Source organism: Macrotis lagotis, chromosome X (assembly GCF_037893015.1).
Source record: "Macrotis lagotis isolate mMagLag1 chromosome X, bilby.v1.9.chrom.fasta, whole genome shotgun sequence".
Classification (NCBI taxonomy): Eukaryota; Metazoa; Chordata; class Mammalia; order Peramelemorphia; family Peramelidae; genus Macrotis; species Macrotis lagotis.
The window spans coordinates 661,196,822-661,222,056 of NC_133666.1; the positions used below are offsets into that span (position 1 = coordinate 661,196,822).

At 34.8% G+C, this 25,235-nt stretch overlaps 1 protein-coding gene across 5 annotated transcripts in view; it reads right to left on the reverse strand.

Annotated features, from left to right (window-relative positions):
* Positions 1-6,493: 6,493 nt before the first annotated feature.
* The window catches only part of LOC141501378 (piwi-like protein 1), a 61,645-nt gene continuing 42,903 nt past the window's right edge, over positions 6,494-25,235 (reverse strand). For 4 of the 5 annotated variants that reach the window (XM_074205277.1, XM_074205273.1, XM_074205275.1 and 1 more), the window contains 7 exons: positions 23,122-23,322; positions 22,516-22,619; positions 18,494-18,564; positions 18,009-18,162; positions 14,522-14,647; positions 12,896-13,043; positions 10,880-12,738 (listed from right to left, as the gene is read on the reverse strand). In XM_074205277.1, coding sequence (XP_074061378.1) covers positions 12,622-12,738; positions 12,896-13,043; positions 14,522-14,647; positions 18,009-18,162; positions 18,494-18,564; positions 22,516-22,619; positions 23,122-23,322 — 921 coding nt within the window. In that variant the 3' untranslated portion in view covers positions 10,880-12,621. Of the gene's footprint in view, positions 9,465-10,879; positions 12,739-12,895; positions 13,044-14,521; positions 14,648-18,008; positions 18,163-18,493; positions 18,565-22,515; positions 22,620-23,121; positions 23,323-25,235 lie in introns of those variants that run through there. The other variant, XM_074205276.1, reaches the window with a different exon arrangement.

Sequence of the window (25,235 nt, forward strand, 5' to 3'; positions counted from 1 at the left end):
CAGTCAATATCTATTGACTTTTATTTCAAGATCTTTATATTTTTGTAAATATTCTTCCATTTCATGTAGATTTTAAGTTTTATTGACAGATAACCGGGTGAATTACTAAGTTACATATAACTATGTTATTAGGAGCTACTTAATTTGCTATAAATTAACTTAAATTTTTCCATAAGCTATTAAAATAAAATTCTAATGGCTTCATTTTTCGTAAAAAATTCTTGTCTTTTTATGCTTTTCTCAAGTCTAGTGTCATTTTCTACTCAGTTCTGATCTTTTCATTCCTTGAAGGTCTATTGTGTCCCTTGCTTAATTTTTTTTTTTGCTGGATAGATTATCTAGATCTTTTTATGATCTATTTCATTCTTCTATATTTGTAGTTGAGAAATGTGTTTTCTGGTTGCTTTGCAGTATTTTTTCCTTGACCAGTGAGTTCAGAATTTGGCTAAAATATTCTTGGCAATTGTTTTGGGATTTCAGGGTATGACTGGTGAACTTTTCAATTTCTAACTTCCTTAGCTGTCCTGATGAGAAGTTGAACAAATGCATTTTCTTGATTGAGAAGCAATAGTGAACTTTGCGCTCAAATGCTTGCTGCCAGCTGTTTATTCAATTTCACTTTATCTCATTATGGACTTAATGCTGGTGATTCTTTTTTCCAACTATTCAAGCCTAATTCCTTTCCCAAGCAACAGACTAATATTCCCTAAACTACCTTTTGGACATCTTGGAATTGTATGACCTGTAGATGTATAAAATCGAGTGTATGATTTCCCCCAAAAACCTCCCCTCTAAGGGCACCACCATTTTTCTGATCACACAAGTGTTTCCTCACTTATTCCCTCATATCCAAATGTTACCAAATGTTTCCATTTTATTTTCAAAATATTTTCTGCTGCAACCTTTTCTCTTCTGATGCTGTCACCATCCTGGTACAGGTCTTCATCACTTCAAGCCTGAACTTTAATGACTTTTTGGTTTGACCCCTCTTCAAATTTGTTCCTTTTCCTACAGCGAAAATTTCACCATGTCACTCCTCTATACGTTAAACTATTGGTTTTCCTATCACCTTCAGAATCAACTATAATTTCTGCTGCTATTGAAAACCCTTCAGATTCTTAGCTTCCCATTTTTATCTCACCCTTACCGTTCTCCATAATCCTATGTGCCTTTGGGGTATTTTCACTGGTTGTTCCCCATGGCATACCTAGCTCCTCATCTCTACCTTCTAGCTAAAACTGGGTATTTTTAAATAAACTATTTTATAATTGTTTTCCAATTACATGCAATGTAGTTTTCAGCATTCATTTGTGAGTCGAGTTCCACATTTTAGTATCACCCTCACCCCTCCCCATGGTGGTGAATAATATGATTAAAGTTGTACATGTACATGTGTTTAACATATTTCTATTAGTTGTAAAAGAGGAATTAGAGCTGAGGGTGAAAAAACCGTAAGAAAAAAAACAAAAACCCCTACTTTCTATTCATTAATGTTAATTCTGTCGATTATCCTTTACACATCTAATTTTTACATAGCTTTTCATGTTATTTTTGATCTTTTGCCATTCTTTGTATCCTCTGCGATTCATCAAGCACTTGGCACTTAATGCTTGCTTACATTTCACCTTGGCTCTTTAATTGTCTGCTATTTGGCCATTTCTTATCAGGACAAAGTTTGGATTTCTTCCCTCATTGGTATTTCTTCTCAGATGCAGCAACTCTGAACAAGAGACCTAAGATCTCCTATCTCCCAGATTTAAATGGTTGCTTCTAAGACAGGGCATGTCAGTCTTAGGGATGATGTTGGATCACCCGGACTGAGTAAACAACACAGAAGAGGCAACCCAAAACCTTGCTTAGGAAAGAAATGTGCTATAAAAGTTCCCTTGCACTGATCTGTCTTCTGTCTGAGAACAATTCAAGGGCCAAGCCTCACCCCAACTTCAACACAAAGTTGGGGCAATCTGCCTTATTTTCTATTTGATTATGACCCTTTAGAGGTGAGGATAAACACCCCTAAATGCCTGGATAGCTTCTCAAATTCAAATTAATGTCAGGTTCATGAAGGGTATTAGAGAGGGTGTTTCTTTCACTTAAGTTTTGATTATGTAAGCCCTCACTCATTATAAAAAATACAAAGCTACTGAAGCTTATTCCCAATGTTGTAGGCTAGGCATTTGGTAGGTAGGTAGAGAGGAGCAGCACTACTCCAGTCATTGCTAGAATTGCATTTCTCTACCAGATCAGGATGGTCAAGGAACATTATTATCTATTTCAAGCTGCTTTCCTCTCTTTAGGAGAGCATTTCTACATTTGCTAGGCAAGTATAATTTATCAGATAATTGTGATATCCATTCTCTAAAATTTTCCACATAATTTTCTTATTGCATGTGTTATGTGTATATACAATCTTTCTACACCTTCAGAGATCATATTCATGTTTTGCTATGGCTGAAAAAGTTTCAGAAGATAGCAGTGTGCATTAAAGGAAAGATGACTTTACATTTGAAAGAGCAGAAGCTCCTAGAGCTTTGGAAAACAATCATGTACCTTATCATGTAAAAAAGACATTTGATGGAATGTTCCTTAAAATGTTAAGCAGCAGCAGCAGCCAAGATGGTGGCATAGAAGCAGGGATTCCCAGATCTTCCCACAAAAAACTCCAAATGCCATAAAACTATGGCTCTATCCAAATTCTAGAGGGGCTCCACTGGGACCTGGGGTTACAAGGACTACAACAGCTACGCAACTTGGGAGCAAACCAGCAACAGCTCATGGGGAGCCTGGGTCCATGGCAACAGGTGCAATTTCCAGACCTCTTGGCCAGAGGTTACTGGGGACAGCTTGCAGGGAGAACTCCGCCACACCAGAATAAGCATGAAGCCCACCCAGCAGCTGCTTCCAAAGTGCTCTGCCCACAGATGGTAAAGAGGTTAGGAGAGACTGCAGTGTCTCTCTGCTTCCCCCTGGGACAGGACTCTGTTTGCCCAATCTCAGATCCAGATGCAGTCAAACCCCCATATTACCATAGAGTGGAGGGATCCTCCTCACAACTCCAGGGGAGAGGGGATTGCTTGTGATCATCCACAGACCAGAGCCCAGACCAGGTGAGCAGTCAGAGTCTCTCATAAACAGAAGAAAAAGAATCTGACCATAATTTCTTTGGTCTCACAGAGGATCAAATACATTCTCAGAAGATGACGAAGTCAAAGCTTCTGTGTCCAAAGCCTCTAAGAAAAATAGGAATTGGTTTTGAGATATGGAAGAGCTCAAAAAAATTTGAAAACAAAGTAAGGGAGATTGAGGGAAAATTGCGAAGAAAAATGAGTGATGAAAACCAAAGTCAGCAGCTTGGTGGACATACAGAAGTTATGGGAAGCTGATGACGTTGTGAGAAATCAAGAAACAATTAAAAAAAACCAAGAAAATGTGAAATAGCTTATTGGAAAAAACTGACCTGGAAAACAGATCCAGGAGAGAACATTTAAAAATTGTTGGGCTACCTGAAAGTCACAAACAGAAAAAAAGAGCCTTGACTTCATTTTTCAAGAAATAATCCAGCAAAATTGCCCTGATATCCTAGAACCAGATGGTAAAAGAGAAAATGAAGAAATCCACTGATCACCTCCTGAGATCCCCCCCAAAATATTCCCAGGAATATTATAGCCAAATTCCAAATATGCATCCATAAAGAACCATTCAAATATGGTGGAAATACGGTCAGAATTACACAGGATTTGGCAACGTCTACATTAAGTATTCAAAGGCTTGACAAATGATATTCTGAAAGACAAAAGAGCTTGGATTATAACTGAGAATCAACTTCCCAGCAAAACTGAACACCCTTTTTCAGGGCGAAAGATGGACATTCAAAGAAGCAGAGGACTTTCAACTTTCCTGTTGAAATGACCATAACTGAAAAATTTGATCTCCAGACTTAGTACAGGACTTAGGTGAAACAAATTTTTAAGGACCTTACTGATGTTGAATTGCTTGTATTCCTGCATGGGAATGTTAACTCATATGAACCTCCTCATTTATTAGGGCAGTTAGAAGGAACACAAAGCACAGGAGGGAGTTGAATATAATAGTATAATATAGCATAAAGATGGAATCAGTGGGTGGAAAAATCTTTTGCAAAGGAGTGGGGGGGAAGGTGAGTCTTCATTCTCATTGGAAATGATTCAAAGAGGAAATAACATATACACTCAATAGGGTATAGAAATCTATCTTACCCCAAAGGAAAAAAAAAGAGAAGGATGGGAAAAAGGGGACGTTGGTAGGGGAAGGGAGGTAGAGGTGGTAGAAGAGAGGGAAGACTGTGGGAGAGGGTAGTTAAATACAACACACTCTTGAAGAGGGACAGGATGAAAGAGACAATAGAATAAACAAGAGTGGGGAGGAATAGAATGGAGGCAAATATAGTTAATAGCAACTGTGGGAAAAATATTGAAGCAACTTCTTTGATGGTTAGAAAGAATGCAACCATCCCAGGGACAGAGCTGATGGAATCTGAATACAGACTGAAGTATAATTCCCCCCACCACTTCATTTCTCTTGAGGTTTCTCTATCTTTTTTGGGGGAAGGGGGTTTATGTTTCTTTCAGAACAAGATTATTGTAGTAATGTGAAAATAAATAATTAAAAATGATAAGCAGTATCTATCTAAAACCATCAAACAAGCATTATAGGTAGTAGGGATAAGCTAGGAGCATTCCCAATAAGATCAGGGGTGAAACAAGGATGTCTGTTACCACCACTATTAGTTGAAGGAATCAGAATCAGTAATGAACAAAACTCTTATTCTCTGCAATTTCTAGAGAATCCTAGAAAATAATCTAAAAACTAATGGAAACAATTAGCAACTTGAGTAAAGTTGCAGGACATAAAATACACCCATATAAATCCTTATCATTTCTATATATTACTAACAAGATACAGTAACAAGGGATAGAAAGAGAAATCTCATTTAACTTTAGACTGCATAAAATTCTTGGGAGTCAAAGCAAACTCAAACTTTATGAAAACAACTATAAAACACTTCACAAAATCAGATCTATACAACTTGGGCAAATATCAATGGCTCAGCAAATATCATAAAAATGACAATTCTATCTAAATTACTTATTTTAGTGCCATAGCAATCAAACTTCCAAAAAATTATTTTAGTGAATTAGAAAAAATAGTAACTAAATTCATATGGAGGAACAAAAGGTCAAGCTTATCAAAGGAATTAATGAAAAAAATGCAAAGAAAGGCAGCCTAGCTATATCATATATAAAATTGCATTATAAAACATTAGTCATCCAAACTGTTTGATACTGGCTAAGAAATAGAGTGGAGCAGATTAGATGCAAAAGACACAGTAGGAAATGATGATAGTACTCTAATGTTGATAAACTCAAAGAGTCCAGCAAACTCTTTGGGATAAACACTCACTGATAAAAAAAAAAAACTGGGGAAAAAAAAAGATAGTATGGCAGAAAGTAGGCATTGACTAACAACTCACATCCTATACCAAAATCTTGGGTGCAGGGTTTAGACATAAAAGGTAGTATTATGGAGAACAGGGAATGATTTACCTGTCAGATCTATGGAAAGGGGAGCAGTTTATAACCAAAGAAGAAATGGAAAACATTACATTAATAAGTTTTTGCCCAAACAAAACCATTGCTATCAAGATCAAGTGTAGTAAACTGGACAAAGGTCTCCTTTTGGTTTTTTTTCTTTTTTTGTCAAGAAAATGGGGTTAAATGGCTTGACCAAGGTAACACAACTAGGTAATTATTAAATGTCTGAGGCTGGATTTGAACTTAGGTATTCCTGACTCCAGGACCGGTGCTCTATCCACTGTGCCACCTAGCTGTTCCAGGACTCATTTTTAAAATATATAAAGAACTGAGTCAAATTTATTTAAAAAAAAAAGTCATTCTCCATTTGATAAATGGTTAAAGAACATTGAAAGGCAATTCTCAGATGAGGAAATCAAAGCTATCTATAATCACCTAAAATTGCTGTAAATTATTAGAGAAATGCAAGTTAAATCATCTCTAAGGTAGCATCTTTAGGGTACCATCTCACACCTCTCAGAATGGTCAATATAACTACAAAGGAAAATGATCAAGGTTGAAGAAAATATGGGAAACCCAGGGCAAAAACCTTTCTGGCCAGCAATTTGGAATTATGGCCAAAGGGCAATAAAAATGTGTATGGCCTTTGATACAGCAATATCACTACTGGATTTGTATTTTGAAGAGATCATGAAAAAGGGTAAAAAATCTCACATATACAGAAATATTCATAGCACTTCTGTCTTGTAGTGATAAAGAATTGGAAATTGAGGGGATGTTCGTCAATTGAGGAATGGCTAAACAAATTGTGAGATATACATACATATATGTATATATATATATATATATATATATATATATATATATATATATGATGGAATACTTGTTATATAAGAAATCATGAGGGATGAGATTTCAGGAAAGGCTTGCATGAATTAATGCTGAGTGAGAAGAGCAGAATCAGAAGAACATACACTCTAACACAACATAGGGTGATAATCAACCATGATAGACTTGTTCATTTCAGCAGGACAATCGCCTCAAAAGATGATTCTAAAAAGACTTGTGATGGAAATACCATCTATAACCAGAAGAAAGAACTGTGGAGTTTAAATTAAGATGAAAATTAAAATCTTCAATTTTTAAAAGCTGTCCTATGAATTACGTCATTTTTTTCTATTTTTTTCTTCCTTTGGATCTGATTCTTCTCTCACAATGTTATCATTCTCAATCTATGTTTAGCATGGTTACACAAATATAGAACCTGTCTCAGATTTCTTACTATTGGGGGAGGAGGGGAAGGAAGAGAAAGAGAAAAATTGTAAAAAAAAATTGTAAAAGTTTGAAAATAAAAAAGTATTGGTAAAAACTACCATTGTATGTAGTTGGAAAAATCAAATCAAGTATTTTTTAAAAAGACATTTGAAAAAATCTGAAAAACCTTTGAGAACTAAGTGGGGGTGGGGCGAAGAACAAGTCAGATAAAAAAGGTCCAAATCCCAGTTTAGCCTTTGTTACCTTAGTCAAGTAACTTCTCTGAGCCTGTTTCTTCTCCAGCAACGGAGACAAGACAGGATCTTAAGATTCCTTTCAGCTTCAAATATATAGAGAACATAATTATGATGAGGTCCCCAAATTTAGCTAAACCATTTCTACTATTTTCCTATAATGCATAGTTCTTACAAGATTAAAATAGAGCCATTAATTTACAGATAATCCAGAAATCTTCCTCCAGCTGCCAAGAGTGTCCCCAAATGTCCCTTCTTATTTTTTTGTCAACATTTTTTCTAGTCTTAAATTCCAGTAAGTTGTATCTAGATTAGGAAATTGGACCTTAAATCAGCAGACAAGATTGAAACAAAAAATCCTATATCCAGGGATGTGCTGGTAAATGTTTTAACAATTCTCAGCTTAAGCTACATTATTAACCTTTTCATCAATAATAATGATAAATCTAATCCAAATTTGTTGCATTTACTAATTCTGAAATGTGAATACTCGCACTAAAAAAAAAAAAAAAATTGCAAGAGCTGACTCTGACAAGTCCCTGATAACCTAACTTACTTCCTCTGACAAGGAAGCTTCCATCTCAGGGTTAGGAAACCACCCAGGCACACTGAATAGGTGAAATGTAGTTTCTAATTGCACAGTGCAGCAATATCCCAAATTGACTATCAGGCTTATAATTCTTTTAAATTACTTAAACTTTCTTACTGTATACCTCAATTCCCTCAACTATTTAAAGAAAAAAGAAAAATTCAGTACAATAAACAGGGAAAAAGTATGTCTTATGCAGAGTTTCATGGACATGGCTTTCCAACTCTGCAAATAAAGAGGAAATGAATAACTTCTTATTTCTTCTTTGGGGTCAAGATTGATCTTAAAATTTCATAGCATTTCAATCTTTTCTGTCTTGTACTTCTTTCTATTTATATTGCCGTAGTCACTGTGTATATTAATATATTTATATTACTGTATATCTCATGTACCACAGTTTATACCATCTCCCAATGGGTATATACTTTTGATCCTTGGTTACCAAAAACAAAAGCATTGCTATAATACATTGGTATATAGAGGATCTTCTTTTTTTGTTATTGGCCTCCTTGAGGGCAATGTAGTGTATATAATCTTTGGGTTAAGGGGTATGGAAATTTTAGTTCTTTGTTGCAAGTTACTTTTCTGAATGGTTGGACCAATTCACAACTCCACCAATGTAACAATAATATTAAATTTTAAATATTATTAAAAACCTAACTTTGAGGACAGGAGTTTTAGAAGGCCCAGGTCTGAATACTCACATGAATGGGAAACTTGCCTGAAAAGTTAATTACCAGGACTAAAAGGTCTGACTTGTTTTTCTCCCATTCACTTCACTGCATCTGTAGTACAAGTAGCAGAGAACTTACAACCAACCAGTAGTCTTCAGATACTGATGCAATTGTTCTAAATTCACTACCAAATCAAGATAAAAGAGGGTAATTTTATATCAGTAACAAGTTATTGGTGCCAATTATTTACTGTTGATTTTCTAAAGTCTGATTTGGGGAAACTAAATATGGAGTTTGTTCCTCACCTCTAACTGTGGTCTTTGTTTTGCATGTCCTCTTACTTAAGAGGGATAACTTGCAAATGCAATTCAATTTCAGAATATATGCCATAAAATACTGAACTCATCTTAAATTTTATTAGCTCAACTTGCCTTTTTAAAAATATCATTGATATTTATGTGATTACATTAGGTGAACTAAGCAATAATGGGGAAGCACATAAGTCAAAATTTATGCCTCTTCATTTTTAGCACTGATATCCAAACAAAAGTAATTTTTGTACCCCCTCATTCATTCTAATCCTAAAACCCCTAAACCATGTTGTTTTGGGGTGATATATTAATAATTTTTGCACTAAGTAGAGAGGATACCTTTAGAAACTAGTAGACATACAAAAACAGAAGCAGAATTTAACATTTGATAAATAGGCATTATATTTGCAAAATGTGCGCAAAATAAATTTCTTTAGCTATGCTGTAAAAAAGAAAATTCTGCCATATCCCAACACAGAAACAATCTTTGAACTTCTGTCACAGAATTCAGATATGTGCTCCATTAAGAATTATAGGGACTGGGGGAGGGTTAAAAGTAGGTGAGAAGGTTTAGTAAGAGTCCCTTAACAAACTTAACTATTATCCAAGGGTAATTTGAAAAGTGCCTTATATGTATTCTCAGTCCTCAAAACTGGTCACTAAGGTATAAGTATTAGTTATCCCCATTTTTGGTGAGGAAATAACCTTTAAAGCAACTTCCCTAATGCCACACAGCTTGTCAGAAGTAGAATTTGAACCCGGATCTTCCTGATCAAGCAAATCAGGGTGTCAAGTGCTGCCACTTCAATCCTCTGTTGGGAGAAGGTCACAGTGCTTAATTAATTATTCATACTCCAAAGCAGTTTACTAAGGCATAATAATAATAAAGGGGGTCATATTATGTATTAGTACAGGGAAGTACTCCCACAAACAATCACTGATGCTTCAAATATTGAATCAAACAATTAATTCTAGTCTTTCCTCATACTGTTACATACACACCTCTGAATATAATCTTCCCGTGGAGCAAATTCAAGCACTTAAAGAAGTCATCAGCTTTAATTTGAAGAGGGATATACTACAATTTGTGACTAAGTATTAATAGTTAAAGCTAGTATTAATATATTTTAAAACATGCAAAGTACAAAATTTTACCTCACAATAGGTACAATTATTGCCATTTTGCCAATAAGGAAACTGAGGCAGCTAGAGGTTTAAAAAAAAGGTGATTTGCCTAAACACATAACAAGGATCTGTTAAGTCAAATTTGAACCCATATCTGATTCAGGCTTCAATTCTCTAACCACTGCCCATCAAAGCATTGTTGATATATCTTACTAAAGTTAAAAACCAAAGTATTTGAAGGCATCTTCCCTAGAACAATCTATACTTAAAAAAAATATCTCTCACTCTAATGGCTTAGAAGAACATAGATTTATATCTGTAAGGGATATATATTAATGAAGACCAAGTTTAATCTTTACCTTTATTTCCTGTTTGAATATGGAGGAGAAAGAGAAGTGACTTGGTTTGATAGGGTCATCCACCTAATTAAACTCTTGATATCTCAATTCCAAATTCAGTATGTTCCCTATGTACTATATTGCATGACAACACATACTGAATAGTAAGTATTTTGGAGTCAGTTAAGACCTGAGTTTGAATTCTGCCTCAAAACATAGATAGATATGACCTTAGGGAAACAGACTAAAACACTCAAGTCTATCTGTAAAGTGGGTACCTCTCTCCCTCATAAGGTTAAGAGATAACATATATAAATATAACAACACTTCAAAAGTGCTATATCAATGTCAATTATTGTTTTTATTACAATATTTTAAGATGAAATAAGCTATTCTGGAGCAATCTAATTGCTTATCAACAAGGTGGATCTTGTACAAACCTTGTACACAAAGGAAAAATATGAAGTTCCATGAAGAGCTGGCCTGTGCCTGCTAAAAATATTTGCTTATACCTGAACAAGACAATAATATGTAAAACCAGAGTTTTGGCTAATTTCCAGCAATTTCATTTGCTGCACACATAGTTTGTCCAAAACTGCACTGACAAATAGGAACTAAAGTCAACTTTTAACTTTTCCATAAAACACATTTTAACCACTTAAATAAAACCTACCTAGGATTCTCTAAGAGAAATAGTTTTTAATACTTGCCCAAGTGAAAGTTATTGTTTAATATTATTTAATGATAAAGTTAAACAGACAAAATTTATTTAACAACCATTTATTAAGTGCCTACTATGTTCAAAGCACTGTGCAGGTGCTTGGGGGGGGGAGAGGAAACAAAAATAATTAAGACAGTTTGTAAGCTCCAACGAGGCAGAAACTGACAGAACTTATTCCATCCCTTATCAACAATTTGCAAGTTAGTTTCTCTCACAAACGAATTTTTCTAGTAAGTGTGATAAACTTGAGCATCTTTTACACCTGGGACTTTGGGGCATCAGTTTTCCTTGTACAGTTTCACAACATACTCTTTTCCCTAATTCCCAAAATACTTGAGGGAAGGAAATTAGATAGGAGCAAGCTGCTCAAAAAAAAAAGTGTTGATGATTGAGATTGGCTTTGAGAATTTTAAAATAAAACTTTCCAACAGGTTCAGAAGGTTTAACTAAAACTTACAACAAGATGCAAATAGTAACATATTTTAAAACAAAACTACATCACTTTAAATTTATGCTGTCCGTATGCTGTCTCTATGTTGCTGTCCATGCTGAATGACAAGGCTGAAATTACATTTACAAAGGTAGAGAACAGTTCTTGATTTCAAGATGCCTTAAATCTTCAAATATTGAATAGTCACTTAAAGGTCTGGTTTCCTTTAAGAAATAAATTCTATAAATGTTGGTGTAAGTCAAATCACTAACTTAAGAAAAACACATTCAACTTCATTCTGATGACATTTACAGTTAAAATTGAGGTTGTTTTTTTTAACAAAGTCTAGCATTTTAAGGAAAACTCCATTTATTCCTATACTCTCTAGTGTTTTTAATAGGAATGGGTGTTTTCTTTCCCTGTAACTTCTTTGGGTGGATAATCCCTTTTGGGTAGATGCTCTCATTTTTAATTCTGTTTTTCCTATATGCCCTATCCCCCCCCTTAGATTAAGTAGTGAGATAAAATTAAGGCCTGGAGAATTCTCTAAACTTCTGAGTGAATTTTTCAACACAAACTCAGAAAATACAAAATGAATATACTTTCCAATTAAAAAAATTGTGAATTCAACTAAATAGATATTTGATGTTCTCTTCTGCTTAAATACCTTGTCAGAACATAATACAGCTAACAGAATGTCACGTTTCAAAATCTTCAACACTTAGAATGATGGGGGGAAAAACCCATGAATTATGCCAATATAGCCCTTGATTTATTCCACTGGTGGAAAGGCACTAAACTGTTTCTATCACTAGAAGCTTCCAACTTTAAAATATCAGTTTGCTCTTTCTAGCTTCTCCCCATCTCATATATCTTTTATCCTTAAATGGCAAATCATCTCTTTAAGATAAAGGAGTTAAAAAAACAAAATAAAACTGTCCCACAATATCAGCATTCCTAATAGCAATTTTTAAAAAAGTCTATATAATTTACAATTGTCATTTGTTTCCAGAAATACAAGAGTAATGCCCAGTGTTTTCCCAAATAGCCTTTTTGTTTGGTGCTTCAAGTGCTGTATCTACATTTTATCACAAAATCCACATCCTTGTGAGAGGTAAAAAGCAAGATAAATGTTCTTCAGTTTCCCCATCTGTAAAATGAGTCACTTGCATAGTCACACAATGAGTCAATAGCAGAGTTGGCAAAAGATCTCACATTTCTTATCTCCCTTTCCATTTTACAGTTGTTAAGGGGGGAAATGCATCTAACAAGACTTCTGAAAGCTCTATTTGCAAAAAAGGAAAAAAAATCTATGAAGCTAGTCTTTCAAATTACTGTCTGAATTCTTCTACAATTCAGAGATAATAAAGACGATTTGACAATGACAGATTAGGTTCTTTGTGAATACTTTGGCCAACAAGGAAAGCCAGTTTGTGAGCATACTGGCAAGGAGCTGGAACTCGAATGACACCCTTTAGGGGAGGAGAGAGGGGAAAAAAAGTTATTTGAAATAAAACTATATTGATAAGATTATAAATGCTGCCAATGTTAAATGAATACAAGTTAATATAGATTAAATTTTTAAAAAATAATCACTGACTTGAAAAAGCCAATATGGAAAATACTTACTGGCCAGTTATAGTACACATGACAGAGCTTGTAAGTTAAACGTTGTATATGGTCTGGTTTCAGGCCACTGTTGTCATAGATTACATTATAATGTGTAGGAGAAACACTACCACTTCTTACAGCCTGGCTCACAATAAAGAAGTCATACCTGCAAATTAAAAGACCCAGAGATACTTTTCTACATTTTGTGAACTGAAAAAAAGTTATCAAAGTAATTCATAATAATAATCAAGCATTTATATAAAAACTTAAGTTTTGCAAAGTATTAACAATATATGAATGGATTTGATATCTATAATATGAAAAAAAGTATTTCAAATAGTGCTAAATGAACAAAAATTTCAGAAAAAATTGAAAGGAAATGCTTCAAGTCAATAAATAGAAATATTTTATTTTAACCTTTTGATTATGGGGATTTAGGACAAAACACTGTCATTACTCTACTTCAGGCATTTAATGATGTTAACTATTGGAAAATGATAATGCTACTTCTGTTACGCCTGCAGTTTTAACAATGAAACACAAATGCAATTTATGAAAAAGTGAATTATCTCTGTAGTATTTTCAAGTTTTACCTTCTCTCCCAGAGCCATTTTGAACTACCCTCCTGAAAATTAACATCTGCCTGAGAACAAATTGGAAGTTAAAATGTTACCAGTTAGATCACAAAAATAAATTTTAGATTTAGACTGTTCATACCATTGCCATGGATAATAGCTGTCTATATAGAAGACAAATCATTTTAAAATTTTTAGTGCTTTACAGACCTGAGCTTGCTTCATCTGGAAAATTCACTTAATTCTACTATTTCTTTATAGATTACATATGCATTTTCCTTTGTTAAGTACAATATATTAAATATAATATAAACATAACTTTCAGTAACTCTGGATCAACATGCCATCAACTAATTGAAGATATAGATCAATTCTCTATCTGGCCAGATTTCCAGGCTTCCGGCTATCAGGATTGGCCAGGAGATCTTGGCTAACTGCTTCTATTTATCATTTAAGTGCTGAGGGTCAGTTGGTAATCTATCTCGTGTGTGAATGCTATAGGTATTATACTCATTGACGTGATTAAGCTTAGACTACACAATGGCTGTTATAAGCCCTGAAAGATATTTTTGCTGAATGAGTGCTCTATTCTTTCAGGAAATGACCACTAGATTGCTCTACTTTTTATTACAAGGAACATACAGCAGTCTCCTGCCTCTCTGGTCAATGTGCCATTTTGTAAACAATTCTTTAGGTGATGAACAAATGATAGTTCTTTCTGAATTATATTAGGCTTTATTGCCCAAGTGCTTCTCCTTCCCACCCATGCCCCCCAAGTTTTGTTCTCAATCTCCAACTGACCTAGAAATAGGTGAAGTGTTAAGGTACTAAGAATTTGGGTTAGAAAATTAGTTATCTGGGGTAGGAGCAGGGTGTAGGGAACACACCAAGTACAGTACAATTAGGTCTATGTTGAGTTTATCACAGCAAATTAGGAAGATAGATGTCAAGAATCAAAGAATGAATTTGTTAATCTAGTTATATGAGTTTACAGAAAAGAAGTACGTTAATCATATTTAGTGTTTGTCCAGGAATTCTTCCTACTTTATTGGATTCCATTAGAACTTACCATTCTGGTCTGGTAACTTCCACATCAATAACTGTTCCAGGAAGTGGATTTTGAAGTCTTCCTCCAGACTGGGCAAAAAATCTGGCATTCACACGTTTCTTCACAACAATTACTGTTAGTCTTGGGCTTAGGGATTAATAAAACACAGTGACATTTATCAAAAAGTCAACCCTTGCAAGTTATTGAAGCATTCTTATATTGTCTTACTTTTTAAAAAGGCTCATAAATTAAACACTGTATTTATTCAAAGTTCCATAGGCCCTAATACCCACGTGGTATTATGGGCATTAATTCTGCCAGAAACAAAATTAAGTTGCAGAACCAGAAAGGAATTCTTGGATTAAGGAGGGTAGAAAACAGTCAAACAAACAGTAACAAGCAGAAGCTCTTCCTGAAGGTATTATCACTGCATGTCTATCACACATTTAAAACCTGTTTATACAGTATCTCCATCTTCAAGCACAGTAAATAGACGAGTTTTTGTTTGTTCTTTTAGTAATAACATTGTGTCCAAATGTCCAGGCATGTGGAGGTGGTCTGCGTTGGGGGGGGGGAGGGAAGTGTAATCTGTGAACTTTTTATTCTTTTTATTCAGTTTTATGCTTTGGAGACTTGTATATTTTGTTTCCTAAAGTAATAAAGAACTACCCTGAATTTTCATAAATAGCAAATTTAAAACATAGGGCCTTCAATCTGACTTCCAAGCTCTAGTATCTAGTCCTCTTCATCATCTAGTTTGGGTCCAAGCCCCAAAACTCAGCAGGGGTCCCTGGCATACTCGGGGCTTCATGAGTATCTGCTTCATGAAACACAGGCTGCCTCCTTATGGCATTTCAAGCTTTGTTTGCATGGCACTATCTTCTGATATTCTTAACCAGGAACATTCTGCATCCTTTGTCCCAGCTCATTCAAAGTTTTTGTGAAACTCTTCCCCCAATAGCCCCAAATGGAACAGAACATTCTTCTCTGACCTTTTCCCAGCACTTGGATGTCTATCTACACATATATACACACAAACACTATACAGATCTATGCATGGGCATACACACACACAACATTCATTTAACACTTGAATGTTTACACTCTCTACATAGACAGAAAACACCTTTATGGCAGAAATGCTTCTCCTATACTCTTACATCCTCATCACGCTCAGAACTTTTATTATATGCACAGTAAATACCCAATCTTTCCTTTTATTTTTTCTGGTGACAAGTGAACGGGGCACATACCTTATAGGTTGTTTTGTCCTACATGAAGTGATTAAAGATCAACTTTGCAGACAAAAACCTAAACAAGGCCCTACAATAATAATAATGCATGTGGATGGATCAAGAGAAAGAAAAGCATCTCTCATACAACTGAGTTCATTAAATGATGAACTGTTCTCCTTCTTTCCTGGGTATACTTATATAAATAACTTAGAAACCAAATTGAAAGGCTGGATTATAATTAGGACTTTAAAGCTAGTAGGGACTAAATTGTTTAATTCCCGCATACAAATAAAGATAAGGAAACCCAATGAACCATAGGGACTTCTGGATCTGAACTCAAGTCTTCCTTATCGAGATCCAATATGCATCTTTATTAACTTTTAAAAAAATCATCAAAATAATCTAATTTGTTCCTATAAGTAGCTGCTGGTTCAGCCAAAAGGGGCAGTTTGATGCCTTATCATGGAGAAAAAGCTGGTAGCCTACTTTAAATGACTATTTCCAACCCTAAAATAATGTAAAAAATCACATTCCTCATTTTTTTTGTTTTTTATATCAATCAAGAATTCCATAGTCCTTCTAGTCCTAGGTGTAGTATTTTGCTCTAATGCCAAGTCTTCTAGTGCTTGGTCCTTTCTGATCCTTGGTATCATTTTCATTTGTTTCGAATGGGCATTAATTAAATATGAGCCTGATAGTAATCTGCTTCCTTGAGATGTGATACCCTGTGTGACAAGGCAAAGGAACTAGCTTATTACTACAGTTGTTCAGATATACTAACAGGGTCAAAAGGTCTAGCAAAATAGGGAAGGATATATGGTTAACACTGGCCAATGTTCTACACTTACATAGTACATATACCATTCTTCCAAGTTTCTGAAGAAGTTAATTGGCAGGAAAACTAAAATTTATATGCTTAGGGGGAAAAAAGGTGTACCAGATATAATCTATTTGTCTTTCTACCAAGATTTTACTCTTTAAAGCACTAAAGAACTTTGACAATGCACTAAAAAAGGAGATAAGAATATGTTATAATAAAGATTATAAAAAATACGTTGCTTTCCTAGCAGAAAGGGAATCAATAGCAAAAAGAAAAATTATTTATCAGCAGTTCTGATTAATGTTGCTGTGTGTGTGTGTGTGTGTGTGTGTGTGTGTGTGTGTGTCCATCCACAGGAAGGAGGAATAACAGTCAATATAGGGAGGTGATAATACTTTACTTGGACATATATTTAAAATGTTTCCCCTCCTCCCAATTTTCAACAGAATAAAAAATTCAAACTTTTCTAATATGAAAAAGCAAGTGTCATATTTCATTTTACAGAGCAAATACGACCTTAGTATACCTTAGTACCTTCGGACTATGGTATACTTTTCCCACTATTAAATCAACTCTTTAAGACTGAAAAAAGATAATGTCTAAATCTGGTCAGTAGAAAAATTTCCTTACTTTCCCTTTTAAATGCAAGATAGATTTTGTCAGTTTGTTTTAGAAGGGGAAAAACCCTCCTATAAATTTTTTCTTAGACTTTCTTTTTTTTTTTTAAGGTTTTTGCAAGGCAGTGGGGTTAAGTGGTTTGCCCCAAGGCCACACAGCTAGGTAATTATTAAGTGTCTGAGGCAGGATTTGAACTCAGGTACTCCTGACTCCAGGGCCAGTGCTCTATCCACTGCACCACCTAGCCACCCCTAAATTTTTTCTTAGATTTTCAACCAAGATACCCCAAAGAACCATAATACAAAATTCAGTTTGCACAGGTTATTGGCTAGACATTTAAAAGGAAGTATGAGGCTCAGTCCCTATACACAGAGAGCTTACCATTTAGGGATGGGGAATAAAAAGGAACTTTGAGGTTATTAATCATAAAAACTTAGTTAGAAGTATCTAATTAGTAGCTAAATCAATATAATAAGTTCAAAGGGGGGGAAGGGCAGGAATTCCCAAGAGAAAAAAACAGGCGTGGTGATTCGGATACTGTCTTTTTTGATTGCCTGTATTCTTCCAAGGCAGCAATTATAACCAAGTGAATACTGAAGCATTAGATAAAGCAAATGTTCAGTTGTTCTGTTAAAGATTCAAGTTGTACTCTAACTCTGCTTTATTGAAAAGATAAAATGAGAAAGGGGAAAATATTTTTTCCTTTGCCATCAGTTCAAGTTTGATTATGCCTTATTAAACCCTGCTTAACATACTTTCTTTTTAATCTACAGTTATAGTTTTAGACGATCATGAGAATAGAACAGAAAGTCATTTTTATATTGTGTGAGCTTACTTGTAACCTTTACCAACAGATTTTAGGCAGTCCAAAAACTGTGGTACTTCATAGTTTACCAAGGTTTTCAGTTGGCCATCACCTACACCATCCCGATACACAACAATTCGACTAGGCATATATTCATTGTAGCTATTCCAGGCCCGCAATGCAGCTGAAAGAAAATCAACAAAGCTTTTAAAAAACCAAAGTCTGAAGAGTAGTTTGGATTTCTGAAATTCTGCCTCTGTAATTTTTTTTTGGGGTTTAAGCAGCTTGCCCAGGGCCACACAGCTAGGTAATTATTAAGTGTCTGGGGCTGGATTTGAATTCGGGTACTCCTGACTCCAGGGCCGGTGCTCTATCCAACTGCATCAGCTAGCTTCCCCAAGAGAACCAAGGCTCTGTATTTTTCAATGATGTTACTCTTAAATATAGCTTCCTTTAAGAACAAAAGTAAAAAATAATTAAAAAGAACCCAAAGTAATAAGCTAATCAGATCTTACCTTGCAAGCAGACCTTGAGCCCATCTACTAGTTCTTGTCCTCTATCTTGAAAGACACAGCGAGAAAACCAGCTTTTACAGAGAAAAACAAACTATTAATGTCTGAAAACTATATAAAAACAAAAAAAAAGTTTAAAGTCAAAACATCATATATAGATTACATATCCTACTATTAACAGTTATATAAGTTCATCAGTGCTGGACATCCCTCCAAATAAAAATCTTGGCAAACTTGACAATTTACACAAAGAGCAGGGAAAAGTAAGGCCCCCAGGCTACATAAGGCCCACAAAATCATTTTGTTTGGTGCTGCCATGGCAACTGTAGGCAGGACTTGAAATTCAATAAATCTAGAAGCTTTTTTAGGACTGAGTTAATTAAATGGGTGGCTAAAAATAGCAGGTGAATGATGTTATAAATATCCAAATGGCCCTTGGTTTACATTATAAGGCTCATTACTGTGTGTGTGTGTGTGTGTGTGTGTGTGTGTGTGTGTGTGTGTGTGTGTGTGTTTAATCTTGGAGAACCATTGCAAATACACAGTGAGCTGGATCCATAAACTAAATAAGCAATAGACTGAATTTCCCTTAGAAAATGGAATTTTTTAGCTGAACAAAGGCCCATTTTTTAAAAAAATCATTATTCTTCTAATAGTGTCTTAAGGCCATGTTTGATAGAATTTCATAATCTTCCTCAAAAAAAAATTGACTACCCAAAGTAAAACAGTCCAAAGTTCCATCACAAATGGGTTTGAACAAGAAGAAACATTATAAATCAGGTCACATGGGTAAAGATGTCAGAAATTATTGCCAGTGGAAAAGATGGGCCAGTCATATAGATAAACAATGACTAGTTTCCAGAAGCATTCTTCAACCATGTGATCTACTGTTTGGATCTCTTACGGGTAACTCAGAATAGAAGGGCACTGGAAGAGTCACAGAATGGACAGTAAACTATATTAGTGTAGAAAGTTGTCGGTACAATAATCATCTCATAGCTCCGATGACACAGCCATTGTCATAATTCAACAAGCTTATTCAAAGTTTAATATAGAAGACGCACCATGCTATGGGCTTGGAAAACAAAAATGAAAACAATACCTGTCCTCAAGCTTCATTTCTACAGGAGAGATAAACTGCATGTAAAGAGATGGAAATATCAAAGTAATTTCAAGAAGAAGAGCACTAAAGCCTGGGTCTGAGGAACAAGGTAGCACAGAGAATTAGGAAAGCTGTAGTTTAAAAGCTAGAAGCTGAACTAAGCCTCAGTAGAGGCTGTCTCTTAAAACAGAAGTGAGGAAGTACACATTAAGTATTAAAGTTACCAGTTAAAGAAGGCTAGGTTTGGCAAGGATTAGATGCCCAAGCTCCTAAGAAGCCATTAATTTTTTTCCTACTATGTTTTTGTTTTGGAGATCAGTGAAAGCCCCAAATTAACACTGCACATAATAAACAGGGTAATTAATATGCTGTATGTACTATTTTCTATTTGTAACAATGTCTTAAAAGAGTTATTTTATGGCACTAAAACCTTCCCTTCTAAGGTAACTGGCAAATTATTTCTCCCCCTCCCCAAATAAAGGCTTTAAAAAAAAAAAGCATGGTATTCAACAAGAGTATTAAGTTTTTCTGTCTTCCAGGTAGTTGATACCTGGGGACCTACTGAACATTTTACAACTTCTGAATGCCAATCTTTCTCAAAGTCATTCCTTCTATATTGCCCCTCCATCCTCCTAGTATAGCTTCCATTACTACATAGCTTCTTTATCCCCCTAATAATACATCTATTATCATACTGCTGGTCAAATTAAGTCTTCTTGTTCTAAATCATGTCATTTTCTTCAATATCACTCCCCATATAATAATGTTCCAATTCCTTAGCACTGAAGTCATTCCACAATTTCTACTTTACTTTTCTAGTTCTTATCTATAGTTCCCCCAACATGACATAATAATGTTCCAATTCCTTAGCACTGAAGTCATTGCACAATTCTACTTTTCTAGTTCTCATCTATGGTTCCCTATATTGCAGCTCATTTATAACATTTATCCCCCCATCTCCATCCATGAACATCCCATATTTTCTAATTGATATGCCCTTTATTCTGTTTCTTATAATAGATATGTTTTTTGCATTATTACCACCACCTGGGAAAATTCTCAAATCATATCTCTTTCATGAAGTTTTTTTCCTATTACACCATTCAGCTGCAGTATTTCCCTACCTCTACCCTGCCATTACTTAGCATTATGTACTTTAGAAATTAGAAATGCTTAGAAATAATTATACCTAACTCATCTTTCCTTGCAAAAAGAACTTCATTACCAATATTTATTAAGCATCTATATGCAGAACTTTATGATAGAGGAACTAAAGAAATTAATGTATAGTCGCTGACCTATGGAGTTTATCACATACTAAAAATAATATTAATAGCTTAAAAATATTTGGCAATGAAGTTTATTTTTATAGGAAAATAAAATGAAAGTTTCAAACAAGATTTAAAAATAAATTTTGGAATAAAATCTATCTTTAGGTTGAAGAAACATGGATAATTTATTGCACTTCTCAACTTCCAGATTAGGAACATGGGGAACTCAGGTTCATTTGTCTAAAATACCCAACCATCAGAAGCCAAGATCTGAACAAACATCCTCTGGTTCCTAATAAAGCTTTCTTTACACAGCACTTCTATATGCAATGTGTTATCCAATGGTAAGGAAATAGTCATTTTTAATCAATAAGAAGGCTTTACCACAAACTATTTCTAGGTAATCATTTAATATCAGTTATTTGAAATGATTATATATAACCTCAGATACAGAAAAATCCCTCCTCCCAACATACACAATTGAGCTTCAAAAGTAGCCTATATTCTATTATTAAACCTTACAAATAAAAAACAAGGATATAAATAGACCTTTCTCAAAAGAAGCACTGACAACTGTTTAAGAAAGGCAAATTAAAACAACAGGAATAGTCAATGTTGAAATAAGTTTTAAAAGGAGGGCCTAAAATGCATTTTAGGAAGAACTCTGAATTAGAACCATTTTGGTTATAATTATGAAAAACAAATACAAATTTTACAAAAGAAAAATCTGTAAAGAAAGCAACCAAAATATTCAAATATTCTGACCCAGAAATTCCAGAGTCAGAAAGAAAAAAAAATATCCATCAGTACAGCAATGGCAAAACCAATTGGGATATATAAATGTGATAGAATACTGTGCTGTTAAAAAATGATAAATATAGAGAAACACAAAATGATAGGAGAATTGACACTAAGTGAGCAGAATTAGGAAAACAACATACTCAATAACCACAACAATATAAATGAAAGAAACAACAAAACTGAAACTAAATGCTGTAGAATTATAAATTATTAAGTTAAGTCTCAAAGAACTGTGGAAGTAGGGTAGACTATAGGTGTGGGATTTTGCATTTTCAACTTCTTTGGTAGGTTGGGTTTCGTAGATTTTTTTTCCTTTTCTTTTTTGTTATTCTTTATTATAAGTGATAATTCTGTAGAATGGGGAAAGGTGAGAAGCACAGTATAGGTTATAAAAAAATTTAAAAAACAATAGAATGTATTTTTTTTTAAAAAAGTGATTTGGCCACTAAGAATTATTAGTGCCTTATTGCCCATTCCAAAAGAAAAATGGCTCTAGTTGTACAACTCCCAGCTCTTCTTAGACTGTAGCCACCAAGTCTTCTGTCTCCTTCTATAAAGAGCAATACTCCTCACTTCTCCCCAACTTTTTAAGTCAAATAACTATCCCTCCTGTCCTTTGATGATTTCAGTGTGGGGGAGTCCATTAGGCCTTGGCTTCCATTGAGATTATCAAGTGTCCAAACAAGCTGAGTAGTCACAGTCCCATTAGCCACAGAAAAGAATACTACCCACGAACTCATCCTCCCTTCTTCCTCGAGTTCTTGTTCAGTTCAGTTTCTGCATTTCTGTCAAAGCTGTTGCTTTTATGCATAAAATTCACTCAAAACTATTCTACATCAAACCTTCCTTACCGTGTCATTCCTTCATTGATACTAGCAACAAATCCTGCAATTGACCGTCGCCCAGCTGTAGTGTCGTGGTAACAATCAATACCAATAATCATTGCTAGCTTTAGCTTAAGGGGGGGGAAAAAAACAAATTCAGTGATATAACTTACAAATATAACAATTTAAAGCAAGGAGAAAGAAAACCAAATGATTAAAAATTCATTAATGACCTATCTTGACCCTAAAGAAACATGATGTGAGCAAAGAACTTGGGAAATGTGATATAAAACCCCAAAGATAAACAAAATTTTTTAAAACAGAATCAAGGAGATGTATTTCTTAAAATGTATACTATTAAATATTGCTAGTTAGTTTCAAGTACTAACTTACTTTTTTCTTTCATATTTAGCTATTTCTGTTTATATGAATAACTTAAACTGACAACTATGTTAAATGCAATAGAGAAATTTTACTCTAGTCCTTTATTTGTGCTCCAGATTAACATCCATTCTAATTGCCATACTTAAGTGGCTTAGAATCAAAGCAAAATTTTAGACCTCTATGTAGCTATTGTCAAAAACAGATAAATTAAATACATCAAAAACAAGAGTACAATAAAATCAAACTTACAGGCATATCAACCCTCCAAAGTTCTCCTCCCATCTTGCAGTTCATTTGAAGGGCAATCTTTGTAGCAATGGCCATTACAGTTTGTTGCTTGCCTAAGGTTCTGGCTATCACACACTGACTTGGAGTGGGACAGTCTGTACATAAGTATTTTTTAATAGCATCATACTTGTCTTTCCGATTACTAGACAACAGACAAACTACCTTAGGAGGAAAAACAGAAAAACAACCACAAGTATAAGATTTCAGTTTAACTTCTCTAGAAAAATTATTGAAATAGATGAGATAATGAAGCATTTATTGACTACCTCATAGCTAATTAGACTAAAGACTTTGGTTTTAAAAAATTCTCATGAGGGGTGGCTAGGTGGCGCAGTGGATGAAGCACTGGCCCTGGAGTCAGGAGTACCTGGGTACAAATCCAGTCTCACTTAATAATTACCTAGCTGTCTGGCCTTGGTTAAGTCACTTAACCCCATTTTCCTTGCAAAAAACCTAAAAAAAAATTCTCATGAAGTAACACTTTCATATACCTATGAGATCTTGAAAGACAAAATATTACCACCCCCTTCCCATTTCATACACCTCTCTGAAGCAAAGATTCGCAAGTATAATACAATGCTATTATTTTCAAGACTTTTTTTTGGCAAGGCAATGGTGGGGGTGGGAGGTTAAGTGACTTGCCCAAGTTCACACAGCTAGACAATTATCAAATGTCTGAGGCTGGATTTGAACTTGGGTCCTCCTGACTCCAGCTGGTGCCCTATGCCCTGCGCTACCTAGTTGCTCCCAAGACTTTTTAATATAATGATTCAAATTCTTTTTCTTTTCATTTCCCTCTTTTGTCTTTAAGATATTTATATGGAGTGGCATTCTGGGAGGTAGATATGTCAAGATTGATTCCAATTAAAACTTTGTTCTTGTTTAGTCATTTTTCAGACATGTTTGATTGTCACCCCATTTGGGTTTTTTTTTTTTGGCTGAGACACTGGAGTGGTTTATCATTTCCTTCTCCAGCTCATTTTACAGATGAGGAAACTGAGGCAAACAGGGTGAAGTGACTTGCCCAGGAAATCTTTGGAGCTGAATCTAAACTCAGAAGATGACCCACAGTGTCCCAATAAAACCTTAATGAGGGGGCTGAATGGGGGAGGAGGTTACATGCAGAATATAAATACTATGGGCATTTCAATGAAATTCAGTGGTGGGGGGGAGGAGAAGCAGGAAGTCTCAATACTATTTAACATAATGCAGACATAATCTCGCATAAGATATACATGATTTCCCCACCCACATATCCCCTATACTTTAGGCAACTGGATCTCACACTGTTCTTGACTCCTTTTGGCTCACACTGCTCTATTTCATAGTTGACACTACACATGCACAGGCCACGAGCAGCCATCCCCATGTCCCCCTTCTCTGTGCCAGGAATGCTGCTCACTTGCCATGTTGTTGATACCTCTTCTCACACTTAGGAATAATTTCCTATCCCAATTATTTCTGTCATTATCTCTCCTACACCACTCAATTGTGAGCTTCCCAGGAATGGAGATCTATTTCTTAACCTTTTTATCCTCTCCTGTTACTTAAGTTTACTTTGGGTTTTCTTTTTCAGACTGGTGAAATTGTTGCAATCACTATTCCTTTTGTACCCCTTCACAATTCTCAGATAAATATAGCAACAAATACCTGAGGGTGGCATTTAGTTAAAGGGAATATAAGTAAAGAAGACAATCCCTACACCTTTACATCCCACTCTAAAGTTTTTTAATCTAAGCATTGTTTGCATCATCTAAGATACTACCATTGGCCAAAAAGTAACTTGAGAAAGTGTAGGCATCAAGGCAGAACTTATATATAATTTTTTTCAAGATTAAGTTAAAATAAAAAGTAAATGAACAAGCGTTTCTTCCTTTACATAACTTTTTTTTGCCAGTGAGAGCAAAGTATAGATTTAGAGTTGGAATGAACCTCATTAATTAAGCAATGTACTAGATTGGAGTATATTTTTACTTTCTATTTTCAAAGCATTAGAACCCCTTCCAAGGTTCCTTCGACTCCAGCCTTCACTCTAGAATAGTACTAATATACCAATATTGTCTATGAAGTCTTGG